Source organism: Suillus subaureus, assembly GCF_016647635.1.
Source record: "Suillus subaureus strain MN1 chromosome Unknown BJ212scaffold_40, whole genome shotgun sequence".
Lineage (NCBI taxonomy): Eukaryota > Fungi > Basidiomycota > Agaricomycetes > Boletales > Suillaceae > Suillus > Suillus subaureus.
This window is the reverse complement of record NW_024538596.1, coordinates 455-18918: the sequence shown is the minus strand read 5'-3', so window position 1 is coordinate 18918 and position 18464 is coordinate 455. Positions and strand designations below refer to the sequence as shown.

General features: G+C 46.8%; 7 protein-coding genes across 7 annotated transcripts; 3 read left to right on the top strand and 4 right to left on the bottom strand.

Moving 5' to 3' along the window:
- Positions 1 to 772: 772 nt before the first annotated feature.
- Positions 773 to 3042, bottom strand: BJ212DRAFT_1384553 (uncharacterized protein). The gene is given in 6 exon segments (XM_041336778.1): positions 773 to 1501; positions 1554 to 1599; positions 1665 to 2354; positions 2520 to 2890; positions 2921 to 2922; positions 2935 to 3042. The coding sequence occupies 4 exon segments, from the start codon at positions 2616 to 2618 to the stop codon at positions 1200 to 1202; spliced, it is 1137 nt and encodes a 378-aa protein (XP_041188341.1). The 5' UTR covers positions 2619 to 2890; positions 2921 to 2922; positions 2935 to 3042; the 3' UTR covers positions 773 to 1199.
- Positions 3043 to 3615: 573 nt separating this feature from the next.
- Positions 3616 to 5814, top strand: BJ212DRAFT_1303162 (uncharacterized protein; the record flags this gene model as incomplete). The annotated part of the gene is made up of 10 exons (XM_041333377.1): positions 3616 to 3744; positions 3800 to 4376; positions 4428 to 4492; positions 4554 to 4638; positions 4693 to 4883; positions 4947 to 5038; positions 5101 to 5249; positions 5321 to 5409; positions 5463 to 5477; positions 5530 to 5814. 10 exons carry the CDS (start codon positions 3616 to 3618, stop codon positions 5812 to 5814), a joined length of 1677 nt encoding a protein of 558 aa, XP_041188340.1.
- Positions 5815 to 6280: 466 nt separating this feature from the next.
- Positions 6281 to 7812, top strand: BJ212DRAFT_713289 (uncharacterized protein). The gene is made up of 7 exons (XM_041343897.1): positions 6281 to 6623; positions 6675 to 6841; positions 6894 to 6929; positions 6980 to 7247; positions 7301 to 7432; positions 7486 to 7572; positions 7621 to 7812. The coding sequence occupies exons 1-7, from the start codon at positions 6483 to 6485 to the stop codon at positions 7726 to 7728; spliced, it is 939 nt and encodes a 312-aa protein (XP_041188339.1). The 5' UTR covers positions 6281 to 6482; the 3' UTR covers positions 7729 to 7812.
- A 460-nt stretch (positions 7813 to 8272) lies between these two features.
- BJ212DRAFT_1485233 (uncharacterized protein) lies at positions 8273 to 8856 on the bottom strand (the record flags this gene model as incomplete). The annotated part of the gene is made up of 2 exons (XM_041340945.1): positions 8273 to 8656; positions 8722 to 8856. The coding sequence occupies 2 exons, from the start codon at positions 8854 to 8856 to the stop codon at positions 8273 to 8275; spliced, it is 519 nt and encodes a 172-aa protein (XP_041188338.1).
- A 241-nt stretch (positions 8857 to 9097) lies between these two features.
- On the bottom strand, positions 9098 to 11128 carry BJ212DRAFT_1384541 (uncharacterized protein). Its single transcript, XM_041336777.1, has 7 exons — positions 11003 to 11128; positions 10734 to 10956; positions 10565 to 10681; positions 10407 to 10510; positions 10052 to 10361; positions 9828 to 9996; positions 9098 to 9766 (listed from the first exon to the last, which is right to left on the bottom strand). The coding sequence occupies exons 1-7, from the start codon at positions 11101 to 11103 to the stop codon at positions 9420 to 9422; spliced, it is 1371 nt and encodes a 456-aa protein (XP_041188337.1). The 5' UTR covers positions 11104 to 11128; the 3' UTR covers positions 9098 to 9419.
- Positions 11129 to 12208: 1080 nt separating this feature from the next.
- On the top strand, positions 12209 to 12777 carry BJ212DRAFT_1534233 (uncharacterized protein; the record flags this gene model as incomplete). Its single annotated transcript, XM_041341800.1, has 2 exons — positions 12209 to 12243; positions 12298 to 12777. A coding segment is annotated over exon 2 (417 nt), but the record flags the coding sequence as incomplete, so codon positions are not given.
- Positions 12778 to 15499: 2722 nt separating this feature from the next.
- BJ212DRAFT_1485231 (uncharacterized protein) lies at positions 15500 to 17894 on the bottom strand (the record flags this gene model as incomplete). Its single annotated transcript, XM_041340944.1, has 15 exons — positions 15500 to 15514; positions 15574 to 15951; positions 16000 to 16049; positions 16106 to 16235; positions 16291 to 16340; positions 16388 to 16489; positions 16546 to 16566; positions 16614 to 16680; positions 16731 to 16787; positions 16837 to 16926; positions 16981 to 17065; positions 17118 to 17604; positions 17668 to 17692; positions 17742 to 17802; positions 17854 to 17894. 15 exons carry the CDS (start codon positions 17892 to 17894, stop codon positions 15500 to 15502), a joined length of 1659 nt encoding a protein of 552 aa, XP_041188335.1.
- Positions 17895 to 18464: the final 570 nt, after the last annotated feature.

Genomic DNA, 18464 nt, shown 5'->3' with positions numbered 1-18464 from the left:
TTTGGACGTCGCATGTACGAACCACAATCTTTGACAAGGAGCTTGCGAAAGAAGTGAAATTGTTGTTCGACCATGAGCAGCTGTTTTTCTGGCTCGAGTTGCTCGCCCTGATCAATGCGCTCAGCGCTGCAGTTACTGCCCTTCCGCTCATTTCCAGTGGCTGAAAGTGAGTACATTGCTACTGAGTACCAGATAAGACGCTCATGCGCGACTACAGGGCTATCCCGAATTCAAAGATGTCTCGTCGACTGCGATGGACGTACAGAGATTCATTCAGGTCTTCTGGCGGCATGATTTTACACAGCACACCGCATCTATATGTATCAGCACTCCCATTCTTACCTGCCAACTCTCCGCTATCCAAAAAGCTTTCTGCACGGTTTCCGAATATTCTTCGCGTGGTATCTGGACGCGATATGAACTGGCCGGCTGTTCAAGCCGTGCTCAGGGGGCACACTGGTTCAGTTTTGTCGGTCTCGTTCTCGCCGGACGGCACTCGCATCGTCACTGGTTCGATGGATATGACTGTTCGGCTGTGGGATGCTGCAACGGGGCAACCAGTCGGTGAGCCCTTGCGGGGGCACACTGGGCCAGTTTACTCGGTCTCATTCTCGCCGGACGGCACTCGCATAGTCAGTGGTTCTCGGGATAAGACTGTTCGACTGTGGGATGCTGCGACGTGGCAGCTAGTTGGTAGGCCCATGCGGGGGCACACAAAGTCAGTTATCTCAGTGTCATTCTCGCCGGACGGCACTTGCATTGTCACTGCTTCGTAGTCACTTATTTTGATCCCTTCTTGCCTACGTTGCGCGCACTTCGATCCCCTACTTTACTTCGATCCCCACTTGACATTTACTCCCGGTTTAGTTGTTGCCCCCCACGAAGCACTTGGATTAAGCTCTCACTATTGACAGCATTATCCTCATTGCCTTTTTTCTTGGAGGTATTTCGCGCGTGCCATGGAGATTTGTTTGACTTAGAAACGCTTAGAGAGTGCTGCACAATTACAAATGTTGTCAGTTCTTCTATCGACCTCACATCTTGAACTACGTGCATGCATGTCTTACGTCTGTGTCTACAATTTGTAGTTGAGGTTGTGATCGCTCGACAAGTGCAATTTCACCTCCAAACTTTGGAACGCGTGTTGAGCAAAATCTTTGATTGACATGCCCTGACCGAATTGGAGATCAACCCAACGCCTACTTCGACGTCCCCTGCAACTCCAGAGCCTTCTCCACGCCACTCCTCAACGTCTCGACATCTACCCCATCACCCTCAAGCGACCCCGCCACTCTCTCAAACACCCTCGCGAATCCCTTAAAAATATCCGCTTCTCCCCCTCCCACGAATTCTGCGAGCCCTTCCATCTCGGCTACGAATCGGTAGGCTTTGGGGATTCCTTCTGGGACTGTTTGGATGAGTCTGCCCATTAGGGCTGGTTGGGAGATGCTGAGTTCCTTCATTAGGGCGTCGGCTGTTGCTGGTGAGGAGCGGTGGGCAGCTGGAGTAGTTGTTTGATTATCCGGAGGTGTGAATTCTGGGGGTGGACTCACTCAGCATCATCGTCATGAAGAGGCCTATAGATCCTTTCTTCATCATCTGTCACCACCACCAGCCTTCAGTTTCAATCCCGCTCACCCATGTTGCAAGGACGGATGACTCACGGACTCGCAAAGCTTCAAAGAACTCGCATCGCCTACTCCAGCACCCGCGCCTTTCAACAGTGATATTTTGAGTCCGTATTGGGACAGCGCAGCAAACTCTTCCAACACGTCTTCAGATCCTGATTCTGTACAGGCATAAAAAGTGGGATCCCATCCTTCTCGCGGTGGTGTCCCTACTATCCCTGCATCGATGAATCCCATATGGGTCTCTCTAAACAGCCCTCCGATGCGTCTTACCGTTTCGGGGTTCACAGCGTTACAATCGACAAACGCGCGTGGAAGGGGAAGGGGCACGGAATTGGACACCGCAACGACTCTGCGCGCAAACGCAAACGCTTCTCCTGGAGGCACGATGCTCAGTATCCAGTTTGACTTGGATAGGAGGGTTTCGAGGGGGACATTTATCATCCCTGCGTCGAGGGCGCGTTGGTGGGCTGCGGGGGAGCGGCCGTCGAGGTTGGTGTAGATTGTGCAGCCGGCGTGGACGAGGCGTTTGGCTATTGCGGAGCCCATTGCTCCTGCTGAGACGATGGCGATGGTTGACATTAGTATTAAAGTTGTGCGTGGAGGTTGGGTTGGGTTGGGGTCGTTTGTGGGGGGTTGGAATCTTCGGTAGTCGTTTTTGGGAGGAGGGCTGGTGAGGTGGTGGTTAGGATCTTCGATGGTCGTCTCGGGAGCTCCGAGGTTGTTCTTATTTTGGGTTGGTATGTCATTAATATCTATTCATCGTTCCGTGGTTTACACTGCGGAGGTCCGTGCTGTCACATTGACAGCCTACAGCGTGCTCTGGAGTCTGGGAAGTCTAAATATAATATTCTATATAGTGCATTAAGACTCACCACTGCCACATCCTACAACATTCTGGGACCGGGGAATAAGTGATTGTGTCACGTCGACGATGATTAATGATTGATCAGATGACTCGTGGACCATGTGCATGAGCGCTTGAGCCATGTATAAGGAGTACTACAAGCAACGCTGAGCGCTAGGTCAATTGTCATACGCGTAGAACTTAGCTAGTCTCGACCAAGACGTTCTAGGAACACCGGAAACATCCGGATGAGCGCCTGTGTTGAAGTCTTCTCTGTTTCTTACATAAAATATCTAATTTTCGAGACGAGAACAGTCTGTAGCCCAGCGCACTGGGGGCCGTGGGTCCTGTAGTGTCTCTCGAGTCCCTAGGAAGTACCCATGTACTGGGGAATCTAGGCTGCTGGAGCAGAAAACAGTACTTAATTGTCTGATCTCAGAGAGTTAGATTATGTACGTAGTACATGCATGTTATTGTCAACCTAATTGATAGCAATCTTGAGAAGTTGTCGAGAAGCAGGACAAAAGGATGAGTGCCTTGGTTGTGATAACCAGATAATAGATTGCATATGAAATCTCAGATAGTGCTTCATGTAGGGATGCCTATCACTCGGAGCTGGCGATGCAAGTGATACCCTGTGATACCGTTATTATTTAGCCTACGTGACCTTGTAGTAAAACAATACGGTACCGAGTATAGAACAAAGGTGTCATCGATCCTCGGGTTCATTGTACTTTAGCATTTGATGGGCGACTAGGATCTTTACGACACGGGTTAGCCCGACCGCATCACCCCCATTCGAAAGTTTGAAACGTTGAGGCATGCACTGTTGAAGCCTTCTCCTATAAAGAAGGAAATTCGAGGAATGAATAATTTCCTTCTATCAAGGTCTGACCACTGGAGCTCAGGTGGTTGACCAGGTCCACCTTATTACCTGTCCATCTACATTCACCTGCATCGCTGATACTTGGTATGTCAAAGACTTGTGTATCATGTCGATTAAATGCTTCCTGTTGCATGCCAACAACTACATCCCCCCCCTCAGTGGACTGGAAGGCCCGCCCGAAAAATGCTTCAAAAAATGCGCACAATGGATTGTTTTCTGCATGCGCATGTTACATCCTGCATGCCACGCTGGTTATGATCCACATCGTCCTTGTTATATTTTATGCCCGTCACTGGGAACACAATGTAACTTTCTCCTTCACACCAACAAACAATGATTTTTGGCCTGTGGTGCTGAGTGCCTCATTGCAAGCGTTTTATACTGTACGTGTCTACTACTGTTATCCTAATGATACACCAATTATAATACCTGATCCAGATATACACGGCTATTCTGCTCTTCCTTACCCAATGGCTTGCGATTTCGAGGATACTTGTGCGTCGTCTGAAACTAACTGCCATTCATGACATCTCTGGCGCATGGGCCGGCCTTGGCTCTGCACTCAGTAGCGTCTGGCAACAAACCGACATCCCCGCCTCATGGTGGACGACTTCTGCTGTGGCAATCTACCTTGCGAATATAACCATGCTGCATGTCACCTCTTCCACTCTCCTACAATTTCAAACCTTCAATACTTCCATGACGACGTCGGTGCCAACAACACTAGGATGGCTAGATGATTCATCGTACGGCTCTTTTGCGAACCTGGGACTCATTACCTCATCCCTACCAATTGTCAATCATTTGACTGGACTGGCATCTGCAGGATTATCTAACACCACACTCTACGACACCCTCAAAACAGACGCTATAGCAGGAAATGCAACTGTGAACGCAACGACAGTAACATCGCATTGCGGATTGATTCCAAATGTGACATACTCTGCGAATACCAGCACGGCGATCGTTCCATTTGGGCCAGATTCTTCTCGCGTGCTTAATGCAAGCACTCTCTGTCGGTAGTTGTGATTGTGGTGATGTTTTATCATGCTGAAAATGTCTACAGGGCCAGACCAGATACATATAGTTCCATGGGTGGAATATGAAGATCCTTACAATGAAGTCACGGAGGTAAGCGTTCTCTGAGATAGCTCATGCAGACTATAGAAGCTGAGTAACAAATCGACTCTAGCTCAATGGTGTCTACCTTATGGTCTCCACATTACTGGAGATTGAGCCTTCAGTACAAGATGAGGTCGCCGTAAACATGACTTGGGGTACGGTTCATGCTTGTTTGAAATACAGATATGATAACTTAATACGTTCTGCAGCTATCCCTGGCGTTGTCACTCCATACGTCATCCAGGTCTATTTCGTGCAATGTTCGCTATCAGCGAACACTACAAATGGGGTGGTCGACATGCAAACCAACAGTCTACTGAGTTCCACGTCCATATCGCAGCCATCCACGCAATGGGAAATGAATCAATTTGAGTGGTCGAATACTAGTTGGCAAGCCCAGGTGCGTTATACAGCCCCCATTTCGAGGGGCTATGAAAGTTTAATAATTTACCGTTGATTTTAGATCGGCAGTGCTTTGGCTAGCCCGGACAGCAGCAGTGGGATTGTATTTGGCGGTACACCTTTACAAATCACCGAACTTTCTGTTGCGGACGAGTAGGCTAAAAAATTTCCTTGACTGCACTGCTTAAATGTCTCACATACGGTTTGACTTCTAGGTATATCATGTCATTGGTAGGATTGAATCTCACCGATGAATATTCACAATTCCTATATGACGGTGCTCGCCTGATTTCCAATTTCACTTTGAGACCGGATCAATTAGAATTTGCGACTGCAAAAGCAGCTGCACAACTCATCTGGATAGGTAAGGGATACATTGCGTTCGACATTTTCAAGCATCGCCCTGTTCTCGCTCATTCTGTGTCATATGCTCAGCGGGTCAATTGGGCACATCCAATGAAGGAATTGAGCTCGGCAATGGGACGGCATATGTCAACGAGGAGTTAATTGCCCTACGCCTCAATGTAAGTGAACTGCACAGATGCTGTTTTTGATTAACTGATGAAGCATATTGTAGATCAACCTTCTTCCTGTGAGCTCGTCGTGATATATATGCGATAACTATTCATCGAATATGGTTCTAGTTGGCTTTCGCGACATCCGCATCGGTGATCATGCTGGGACTAGCACTACACATGACAAGGGCACTCGATGCATCGCACGACACTCAGGCTGCTATTCCGAACATAGGTGTACTACAACTCTTGTGGTTGGGTCATCGTTCAGCCTCTATCAATGAAGTCCTGGAAGATGTGCAGCATCCGACAGAGACCAATCTGCGGCGAGCAGGCATGATAGATATTTGCCTTGCGAAGACAATGTCCAACGAGGAGGAGCTAGGAGGTTCAACTAATGGTCTCTCCTGGTGAGGTCGACCACCATCATAACGACGAGATGTGATTTGGGTTCAAGAGGGCTGGTAGGCTGCGGCTGCTCATTGATGTTGAGGAATTTCTACGCAACGCGCGTCATGAAGTAACCCCGCCGCCGAGTCACCACAAGGAAGCATTGCTGTGTTCTGCGGAAGGGTCTGTTATGTAAATTAGTAACATTGATGTCGTTGCATTGACCGCGATTCGTGATCCTCTTTGCGTCAGCCTTGAACGTTAACCTTTGAATGCTGGCTGGCGTGGCCTACTAAGCCTTTGGCAGGTTCTAAGTTAATCGCAGTTCGTAAATCGAGGACTATGTTTTGCACCTTCAGACCATCGCCGCACGGTCGATGGTGGTTCGGCATCATTGCCGTCGATGATTTGGCCCATTACACAATGAGCATGACGCATTGGCTGACCCAGTGAGTATATTACGTACGGTACTCCACGCCACTCTGATAGGAGTCAATCAATTAATTGCCGCGTACGCGAACAGTCGCGGCTCGAACTTGGCTTGAACATACGTATAAAAGGCTCGCAAAATATTTACTACAGTCACCATCTTTGATCACCCACAGTTGAAGTTCGCCAATTTTCTTCAAGTTCAAAAGTCCTCCAATTGAATTCTAAAGCCACCACTCGAAGTCGCTTCTCCATCATTCATCATGGGTCACATCTGGTCAGCGTTCGTTCGCGAGACTTTTCCTCCGTCGACGCAGTTTTTCGCGTCTGACGTCCCAGACATGTCCGGAAAGGTTGTTCTTGTCACTGGTGCTAATTCAGGGATAGGCAAAGAGACTGCCAGAGTTTGTCTCCCGCTGACGTATCTGCTTCATGCTGACGTTTTTCATCGTTAGGTCCTCCTCACAAAAAACGCCAAGGTTTACATTGCTTGTCGCGACAAGACCAAGGGTGAAGACGCTATTCGCGACCTAAAGGAGAGCACCGGAAAAGAAGCGTGTTTCTTGCAACTCAACTTGGCAAACTTGAAGTCCGTCAAGGCTTCTGGAGAAGAGTTTCTGCGGTATGCCCACATTGCATTTGTTGAGCGACAAGACAACTGACACCTCCCCAAGGAGAGAACCTATTCTGCACGTTCTATTCAACAACGCGTAAGTGTTGCCTAACTTGTCATCTCATCGTCAGCTCACACATCGCTCAGTGGGGTAATGACTCCTCCTATGGAGATGTTGACGGACGACGGTTATGACTTGCAATTTGGCACAAATGTCCTTGGTCACTTCTACTTCACGAAAATTGTCATGCCTGCTCTTCTAGCGGGTGCTGCGCAGTCACCTGACGGAACTGCGCGCATTGTGAACACGTCTTCTAACGCCCACTGGTTCGGTAGTCTGGACTATAACACGTTCAAGGACTCCCCCGCCAGGAAACAGAAGAGTGCCATGGGTCTCTATGGCCAGAGCAAAATGGCAAGTTTTGTCCCCATTGTGTCAACTCCTCTGCTGAACTCCGGTGTGAAAAGGGCAACGTCTTATTTGCAGCTGAGGTAGCCAGACGATATGGCGACCAGGGTATAGTCTCGACAGCACTCAACCCTGGTGGTGTCAAGACGGAGCTCAGCCGTTATTATGACTCCTTTAGCAAAATGATAGGCGTATGTTATCACATCATTGAACCTTCCGGAAGCTGATCGTTCGATATTTGTAGAACATGGTTTTCCATGATGTATCATTTGGCGCGCTCACGCAGCTATACGCTGGAACCACTGCAGAAGGAGCAAATCTTAATGGAAAGGTTAGTCCTCTTCTCTCTTGACTGAACTCGAACTTATATCCTGGACAGTATCTTGTTCCTTGGGCGCGCATTGGGAACACACACCCAGAAGCACAGGATCCACAGCAGGCTTCGGAGCTATGGAACTGGCTTGAGGAACAAGTCAAGGACATTTAGGTTCGATCGATTCTCAAGTTGATCATATCGATACTATACGGTTCTATAATTGCCTTCAACGTTTCAACGGTCTAGTGGTACATAGGTTTGTGTTAGTATTCATCGTTTGGTTGGGTCGATATTTATGCTCGAGGCAACCACTCGATCTTGAATCGAGTATTCCATTGCATGAAAAATGAGAGTACTGTTCCTGATGATTTTTCTTGTACATACATTGTATTCGTGTACAATAATGGTCCTTATCCTTCTGGACTTCCATCTCGAGCTTTATTCGTTATGATTTCTACCATAATTTATCGTTCAATCAAGATCGACGATAGAGTCCTCGGAACTCATCATAAAATAAAATAAAATCGTTTTGCGACTAGATCACGGTGAAACAAAATCGCATGAAGAAAAAGCAATCGTACTCAAAACCCTCCATACTTCATTCCCTGAAGCCTCGAGGGTGAAAGTAAACACAAACTCCATTACAAAAAAGAGACGATGCAAAGTATTGATGCCAGACTGGGTGAGCAGAAGGATAACAGGCAAGAGCGAGCCACTAAAAGAACCAGTAGAGTACGAGCAGCATTATAGTAATCACAAACTGAATAACTGGAAAGATACATCGCAATGTCTTCAGGAGCTGCATGAACCAAGTAGGCACGGATGTTGGAATCGCGCGTAGACTTTGAGCCCTATGCTTGGGGAGGCGACGGGGGCCATAAGGTGGCAATATCAGAGTGAGCGTGTATTGACGCATGAGGTTCTTGCCCAAACCGATGATGAGTGCCACGCAGAAACTCAGCAAGCTGCCGACGAGGAGGACTCCGCGTGAGAGTGTATAACGCAGTGAAGACATTTGAGATTCTTGCGTAGGGGCATCGGGAGATCCTGGTGGCGGTGCATTGAACGCTAACCCCCAAATTGACCCGGTTATCACTGCCTGGAGAGAAAGAAAACCATGCATCGTTAGAGGATGCAATGATACTGTGGACGATGTGAACTCACTGAGATCAGTGTCCAGTTAAGGATGACGACAAGCATCTCAAGAGAGGTTTCGTTGGCACTCAAAATTTCTTCCTCTTCCGATTCTGGGATCAGTTCGTCAACTTTTTCCGAGTCTGCGAACTGTTGTTTTTCCATGTCGCAAGGTTCATGAGAAGGATGAGACCTGGGAGTAGGGAAGTCGTTAGAACAATGGAGTCGGAGCAAATGGAAAATGGGCTTGCCTGTTATCCATTTCTACTAGGCACGCGGATTGATATTTCTAGTAAGAAAGGGTTGAGGTAAACGTAGGTATTATGTCTGGAGAGGAGTACAGGGAACCGAAGTGACTGCAGTGCGAAACCTATTATAACTTCTAAGGCCAGCCATGCTGAGTGAGCGCCACACAGCTTTTACACAGCTTTCCTAACTATAATAAGACATGCGCCCTAGTATTTTATCGCCGTATCTTATCGATCTAATCACTCCCTTGATCAACAATACATGTCCTATGCGAAGTTGGGATCCTTGGCTTTTTTTCTGATGTTCCTATTATTATTTGCATCAACTGTTTGTGTTCTGATTCCTCCGTATCGTTGTCTTTTCTGCAGTAACAATATAATAATATTGAGTACGAGTACTGAAAGTCATAACAGACGTTATCTTTCAAGACGCCCAAAAGTACAACTGCACACATAATACACACAGCTTACCAGATATTACTATAATGTAGCATCCGTTTTTGCTTTTTTTGATGGCGCAATCGTGGGGATGGCCTGACCACGAACGCCAGTATCAGGGCCACCATCAGGCTCAATGGCCCGTTTGCGCTTTTCTCCGCTCTGTTCCTCAGATGTTGCGGCGGGCTGGCTTTTCTCGCCACTGCGACCTCCACCACGGCTTCCACCTCTGCCACCACGGCCCCCTCCTCTGCCACCCCGACCCCCGCGTCCACCCCCCCGTCCTCGTCCACCTCGTGATGAACCACCTTTTCGGTCTTGAGAACGCGAGAGAGCTGATCGCGCAGCAAAGTTGGCACGATCGATTTGGAATTTTTTCTCTTCTTCCTCTGCGACACGATAACAGGAGTAAGGCACGGATCATATACAATACGGGGAGGGTGACACTACCTTCCGGTATAGACCACTGAACTTCATTGGAATTCACAGTCTTCAGGCTGGTCTTCACGTAGTCGATCTCATCTTCCGTCAAGGCTTTGTCGAATCCGACGAGACCAAAATCATCTCCTTTTGAGAATTGGATGTATGGTACCCGGGCAAAACGCTCTCTCAAAGGAGTCTATTGGCGCAGGAAGTCAGAACCTTGATAGACGAAGTGAAAGCCACCAATTTACCTTCATCTCTGTAAAGTTAGCATCACCACCACAGCCAGTGAACTTCATTGTTGCGCCCCTGATATATGGCACATTTTCACTCTTCACGCTGCCGCCATCTTCCTCCTGCACACGAATCTTGGACCCCATAAACTCGAGCCAGACTTCGGGGTTGGGCTTGTCTTTACCCTTTTGACCCTTCCCCTTTTTCTCGTCCTGCATCTCCTGGAACGCATTGAATCCCTTCCGGCTTGCCATGCTGTCCTTGCGCATTTCGGCGGTTTTGCCAGTAAGACCCTTTTCTTTGATTTTCATATCGCAGTAGGCCTCCCTAGAGTCCATTAGAGAGAAAAACTCAAGAAGAGAGACATCATACTTGGACATGATCAGCAGCTCTGCACCATCCCAAGATGGTTTAGGATCAGCATTTAGGAATGCTTCCGCGGATTTCATCTCTGCAAATTCGACGAAGACCGATCCCTGTGAAAAATATGAGCACGTATGTTTTTTCTTGACTGAGTCTGTGAAGCATGCCTTGAACTGCTTGTTCCCGTCTACACGACGCATTCTGACAGCATTCGTTTCTCCATACTGGTTGAAAAATTCTTCCAACTTTTTCTGCAGATCGGAGGTCTCGTCGCCAAACCCTTTCTGTAGTGCCATGCATGAGCAAATTTGTCGATACCTCTATGATCCAGCTTACCGCGTAGATACTTCTCTCAAACTGACCCTTCGGTGGTTGCACCTCAGTGCGACGCCTCGCATTTTCACCAGCTTCATCTACTTCCAGCTCCATGCTTGTCCGTAAGGCCTTCACTATCCACTCGTGGCCGTTCGACACATACTCTCGCATGCGCTTGAACGAAGAGACAGTTTTGATGGGTACCCAGTGTTCCGCATTTGCGGTGTGGAGGCTCCACATGAACCTGAATCATATCAGCCATGCACGCAGTGCATGATGATCATGCGCACTTATCGAACGGCAGGTTCGAGTCTGCAAAATAGAACTCGACTATGATATCCACGGAGTCGACAATCAGCCATCTGTAGAAAGATGATAGAAAAAAACACATACTCTGCTTGCGAGCATTCTGCAACTTCTCATCTTCACTTCCTTCATGCATTACTGTACCCTCTCCAGGGTTTTTCTCGTCAGAGGCTACTGCAGGCTCCGTAGACATGTGTTATAAACAAAAAATAATTCAAGAAAATTGGGAGGAGTAGAGGAAAGCGCTCGGTTGAACGTTAATAGTTAAACAGATTGGGAGATGAGTCAACAAACCAAGTTGACTCGCTCGAAATTGAGTACTGAGTGTTAACTTGAGCTTCGGCACTGGCAAGGAAGGCTGCTTTGCGTCGATTATATATGTAGTTATGCAAGAGTCACATCAAATAAAATCGGAGATTAGATAAGGCTTGCATGTGTGCGTATGAATCAACAATCATATCACGCGAAGTGTCGGCTGAGCTAGTGTTGCCACTGGACAGAACTATTTTGAAGTAGTTCTATCGGCAGAACCTGGCAGGCTGCAGAGCCATGTTCTGCCAGTGTACGTAGCGGATGGCAGAATCGCAGATGGTATCAGAAGTACTTGTCGGATGGAAGAGCACTATGAATATCGAGTCAATATAATCCCATCATCGATTCAATATTCGTGACCATCAATGATCATATTCCGGAATCCCATGGCATCCTCCGAGTCAGCTGCTGCGGCAGGGTCGACCCCCTCGTCAATACGTATGCTCCAAAATTCCGCAAAGTCAAATCTTCTTCTGGCCATTTCAACATGTCCTTCCCGTCCACATCTCAGTCCGAGCTCGAGGCAACTTAAAACTCTGTGTCCATCATTTGCTCCGCATTGCTATCCAGCAAACTTAGCATCGAGGTTACTAGTGCGAACCTTTCGAGCGTCTCAAATGTGATATCACACGAAGAAGCCGGCCCGGCAAGCGCCTACTTGTCCTTCAATTGCATTCCACTGAGTGAGTTTTCCATAGCAAAACATCCATCCATCCATCCCATCATGCGGCTTCGCACTTTCCATCAATCGACAGCTGGATCCTTCCACCACCCAATTTTGTCACAACTTACAAGCTTTAATTCAAATCTTTGTAACTATTGCCCAGATTATTTCTAACCACACCCTGGAATCCAGCTAGTACTACTTTCAGTTGATTCATTGCACCTTGCATATTACAACCATCGTCAATGAGTGACAATCAATATCATCTCTTATCTCTTGCATGCTTCCTGAATTCTTTGACAGTTCTTGTAGGAATTTGGGCAAGGCTGTCTGAGGTCATTGTCAAGGGTGCTCAATATAACTCTCATGAGCATCTACCCAACCCAAAATGTTTGCAAGGGACTCATGGATCTCCTCAAATACAATCATGGATTCCTGGATGACACACAGAATAATCAACTCATTTGGTTGCATGGCATGGCTGGTGTTGGAAATTCTGCTGTTGGGTTTGCGATAGCTGACAAAATGAGAGTTCTAAGAGTGATAGAAGAGACAGACATCAAAAAGCGGCTAGCAGGGATGTTCTTTTTCTTGTGCAAGCACACCAAATGTTGCATGGCTGGATATTTCTTTGTGACGCTTGTCTACCAGTTTATCACCAATTTTCCAAGCATCCGGAAGGATGTGTGCAGAATTATTTGTGACAATCCTGCTCTACTAGATCCAGATACACCTCTCTGCAACCAGATGGAAGCTTTCTTTCTTCGACCTCTCTGGAAACTCCAATCCAGATTGTGCAGGTGTCCACCTTGTCATTTGTCATTGATACATCAGAACCGAACTTACCGACCTCATTATTTCCCTTGCATGGGCTCTTCATGAGCCTAATCTACCTGTGACACATACTTTGCTCATGAGTTGCTCAGGGTTGCATATTAGCAAAGTCTTTCAGAACAACAAGGTGCACCCGTGAGTGCTGTTAAGGTCATGTGCTCAAGGAGGTCGGATCACAAGGGCTTGGCCTCAGCTTGTACGCTGTGCCCCTTTCCCGAGTATGTGCCCTTAATTTCTGGGGGCTAGAACAGTTGTCCGGAGTTTCTGGGATTTGACTAGGGTGGATAATGGATGTCCAGATCTGAAATGTGAGATAAATCTGACAGACATCCAGATGTTACCTGGGCAAGTGGATAAGACCAAATCCAGATGAAGTCCGGACTAGAAACTAACAGAGGATGGACTACCTTTAAGGTAGAGTTGGAAATGTAGTCTAGGATGCAATCCTAAGACTCAGAATATGACAAGAGACTTATCTCAAGTCTGGAGGACACAGGAATGAGCAGGAACTAAGATGATATTCAAACTGGAGTATTTCTGAGAGTTACAGGAGGTTTATATACTGTAGGTATCATATAGGAATCAGTCAGCAAACATAAAGGCTATGTACGAAGCATATGCAGAGTCTATTAGTAAGTAGGATGGATCACAAATAATGAACACTGGAAATGAAATGTATGTAATGGATCAATAATCAAAAGGGAAACATGGTTAACCGGAGTCCAGAGACTGGGGCAGTCTAAATGGGGTTGGGCACTGATATAGGGTTTGGATTCTGGAAGGGAGATAAAGATAGATCAGATCATTTGAGATCCAGATCTCAGATCCGGATATCCAGAGAAGCAGATTTAGAGTTGAGAGTCTGGAATGGCATATGACAAGTGCATGAGATACCTGTGAGAACTTCTGGGGAGGGTGGCATTGGTGCAGATGTCAACAAAGACATCTGTACTTTCTTACAGCATTCCTTCAAAAAGCTACAAAGTTGCCATCCCGATTTCCACCGGCCATTGATGCTGGAATTGCAAAGCATGTCAGAGTTGTCAGAGTTGTCAGAGTTGTCAGAGACCCAAGAAGTGCCAGATCACCAGCTGCAGACCCACACATGGCAAAAGTGGTTGCTGATCCAAGAAAGGCTGGCCTCAGTCCAGGACACTGTCATGTGGGGGTGTTCCTGGAGAGCATAGGCCATGAGTTCACAAGACTGGCTGCAAACCTGGGGAGGACAAGACTGGCTGCAAACGCCCCATGGCCAAGCATGGCAATCCACTCCTGCAGCATCTTTCTGGGTGACTATGGAAGAATTCTCAAGTACATTGAAACCAATCAACTGTTAAGGTTGTACTCAAGGGATAACTGGATCCAAAGGGCTTCAGCCTCAGCTTGTGCACTGTGCCCCTTACCCGAGTATTGCCCCTTATTTCAGGAAGGCAAGACTAACATGTCTGGAAGGTTGGACAAGTATCGTAACAGATCCAGATGACTTCTGGATGCGGGATAAGTATTGTAGGGCTAATCCAGACGAGTCCAGACTAGAAACTGACGGTAATAGACTGTCAGAGACAGAGGTGGATATGGATAGACTATAGGAATCAATCCTAAGTCTCAGAGGGTGACAAGAGTGGAGATACTCAAGTCCAGAGGACAGGAATGAGTAGAACTAAGATGATATTTGAACTGAGGTACTACAGAAGGTTACAGGAGGTTATATACTATAGGTATCTAACGGAATGATCAATCAGCAGAGTCCGAGGCTATGTACGAAGCATGTGGATAGTCTATTGGTAAGTAGAAACGGATCACAAATCATGAAATGGAAATGAAACATAGGTAGCGGATCAGGGAGCAGGATGGATATACAGATAACCAAAATACCGGAGTTAGGGGGTTACCAAAAGGAGACGAGCGCTGGTTGTGGATTCAGATGAGTTGTGGACCAGACTGGACGAGTGGACAGATTGAATGATGAGATGTTGGAGGGAGATAAGATGTGGATAGGATTGGAGATAAGATGTGGATCTGAGATGAGATAAGGGTCAGATCTGAGATCTGGATATGCAGATATGACATCAACAGGTATGCCATTGTTTCAGAATTGCCTTTACTGCTATCTTTCCAAGTTATCCAGCAGTTCAAAACCTTGCCAGATTTCTTAATGTTGCCGGTGTTCCTAGCATTAGGCCACCACTGTGTTGTTGGCATATCTCCACCAAACAGGGATGTCATCCATGTTATGAACATCTCTATGACTTTCACACACAAAGCACAGTAAAAGTTGATTATCTTCTGATGCTCTCAAGTACACCTGTCAAAACTGGACTATCCATCTTGTGTGCTCCAAATCTATGGGATGACACACTCAACTGTAAATTCTATGCTTTCTGGAATCATCACCTCCTTTCCTGGCTCAAGCAGCAGTGGTGTTTGAAGGGTCTATGGTCTTGTCTTGAAATTAGGGCAGAAACTTGCAAAAATATGCATTTTTCTAATATTTCTCAGCTCACCCACCCAATTGTCCAACAAGCTGATATTGCTTTGTTCCAGGTTCAGTTTTTCTTTTCCATTGTATGAAACCCCTTTGTAATTCTAACTCATCTTCAGTTTTAACCCGACAATGTGCAACCGAGTGAAGGGCGGCAACAGAAGCTTCTGCACCCGTGTCCATCTATCACTAGTAGTCGTTTGCCTTAAGATATCAATATCGAATGTTCAATTGATAGGTATCGAGAACAATAATAGACTCACCACCATGTTGTACAAAATCCGCTGAGCAGAGCCGCTGATATATGACCACAATAGCGTCAATACTGCAGTACGTTCCAGGATATTCTTAACAGCCTTTTTTCGCCTTGCCCATGCCCATTTCTCGGCGCCGACTGCCACATAATGATCCCAATTCGGTGTGCGAAGCCACCACCACCAAAGCGTCACAGCCCAAGGGAAAGGATTATATACCTTGCCTGTGCCGTTTGTGCGTGCCCAGGAGTAACATTGCACTGACACCGAGCGGGACAGTCGTTCTTGAACCTTGGCATTATATGCATCTGTGGGTGAAGCTTTGACGGTGAATGATGAAGCGGAACCGCCGAGGACCGGCTCTATGAGTTGAAGGATATATCCAATCTTGTGACAAATTTGAGTAGAAACACACAAAAAGTACACTGGACTTACTTGAACTTCTTCCATGAACAACGTTGATGCCGGTACTCCGGTATTTGGTCCTGTGGTTAGTACATCAGGCTACAAATTGATGATAATATGACCTTTGTGAACTCACCAGCTAACAAGTAAAAGTTTGGTATGTCAGGAACTGCAGTCCCGAGGTATGCGGTAGGGCCACCATGCGCATCATAATAGCCTTGGATAGTAGCTCCATTCAAGCCTCGAACGTGCATTTGGTATCGGTCCTGTTTCTGCAGTTGGCATCTTGCGAAACATTAGATCTGTGTAAGTAGCACTTACGCTGATGAATCCGGTCGCGTATATGATGACATCAAATGGTAACATTTCACCTAAACTAATGTGAGGAGAGTGATGATCGTTGACAGCCTGTACATACCAGTGTTAGTGATGATGCCATTCTCCACTATGTTAGCAATTCCATCGAAGTTCAGTGTCAAGTTAGGCCGATGGAGAATATCCAGGAAACCACTGTTTGCGACTGCGTGGAATGAAATGAGAAAGGACATATCACAGGTTCAACCACCGCCGACGAACCGGTCCGCCTACAACCTGGAGCTGTGGAGCATGTGAGCACAAAGAAAATTCCTTGACCAGACACGTACGATAATTGGGTATCATACGATCATGGTATCTAGTCGGTGCGTTGTCGAGAATGTATTTCGTCATCGCCTGACAAAAGCATTGGAACGAATGCCCCGAGACTCTCGCAGCCTGCTCACCTCGCGTCGTTTCTTGAGAGCTTTGTCACTCGGGCGCACGATAGAGGGAAAATCGAACTACAATAAACGTTAGCAAACTAAAACCCTGCAATGTAGCTGGTCCGACCCAGAACATGATCCAAGCTCGGTGCAGTCTCATTGCCAAAGGGATGTTGGCAAATATCCATTTCTCGGTGTCCGTGTACGGAATATGTGGCTTAGATGTTTTGTTTAGTTGTTCAATCATCGAACACAGTACAAAGAATCTCACTCGAGTGTTGAACCAGGTCGGAGTGCGGATGAAGTTAACGACTTCGACGAACGGGTCTTCAGATATAGATGGCACAAACTGTGCTCTTGTTGTATGTCACCACCGATTACTTGCGCAGAAGTCATTGTACGACTCACCCGGAAGCGGCATTTCCAATCACTGCAACACGCTTATTCTGCATATCTATTGAGCCTGGCCACTGTGCGGAGTGAAACGAAGTCCCCTGAAAGTTCCGAACTCCAGGGATCTCGTATGGAATCTTTGGAACCTCCAAAACACCAACGGCAGATATCACGATGTGAGCCACACTCGACATTCGCTTGCCTGAAAATATGTCTTCCGCGACGACGGTGTACTGTTGCTTGGCATCATCCCACTCGGCAGATAACACTTTTGTGTTGAACGCAATGTGTGGATATAGGTTATATTTCTTCGCGAGCTTAATCCAGTAGGCTTGAATTTCCGGTTTGAAGGCCATGCGATTTGTTCCAGAGTGGATAGAGGTCTGATGATAAGCTGTACCAATGAACTTGGACATCCGACGAGCATCCCTAGAAGACGCTTTGAGGTGAGCAATATTCTGCAGTTTGCCATAGCCGTTACCCATACAGGATATGTGTTGGCCTGTGCAAAAAATTGTCAGGAGAACCTGTCGCACATCACAACAACGTACCCTCCACGCCCCACCGACTTCAGACCCCTTTTCATATATCTATTGAAATACTCAGCGACCATACCACTCGTTGCATGGATGAACCCACTGTAAAATCGTGAAACCTGAGCTTAGTTTTGAGAGCAATAGCTTGGGACAACCCGCCAACACTGCGAGCGGATATTCAGTTGGTGTAGAATCACATCAAAAGCGATACTTACCCGGCGCCAATGATGACGACTCTTCTTTGGAGGTCAATCATGTAAGAAATGGCCAATCTCAAACTGAGTATTCCTTTAAGCTTTAATTCTTGCTCACCTAGTACGGGAGGCTTTATCGAACGAGGTCTATTAAAACACGCGGGACGCTAGACTCGCTTCCGGCTGTTTGTTTGTTATACCTCTCCCGAGTATAGCAATGATCATCATATTACAACAGATTCAAAATCTGTTCCTCTTAGTTCAAAACTTACCGATCGACATTTATCGGAAACACGCCTCGAAAATTCGCTCATGGATAGTTTCCTCGGAGGATGGGTAACTTCGTCCTGACCAAAGTGGCTAACACAACAGAATCTAAATCTGTCTAGAATTGTTCCAGTGCAGGTTCGAAACCTGCCGATGCACAAGGTTCTTCTTTCTATCAGAACACGCTTTGATTCTTGAAGATTCACTCATGAATGGTTTCCACGGAAGTTGGTCTTATAGCCAGGTGGTTTCCACAACAGAATCAAAATCTGTTCCTCTTGGACTGCGCAGATTCGAAACCTGCCAAGTGATGGCTCTTTTTCTATCGGGACACACCTTGACATTGATTCATAGATTGTTTCCTC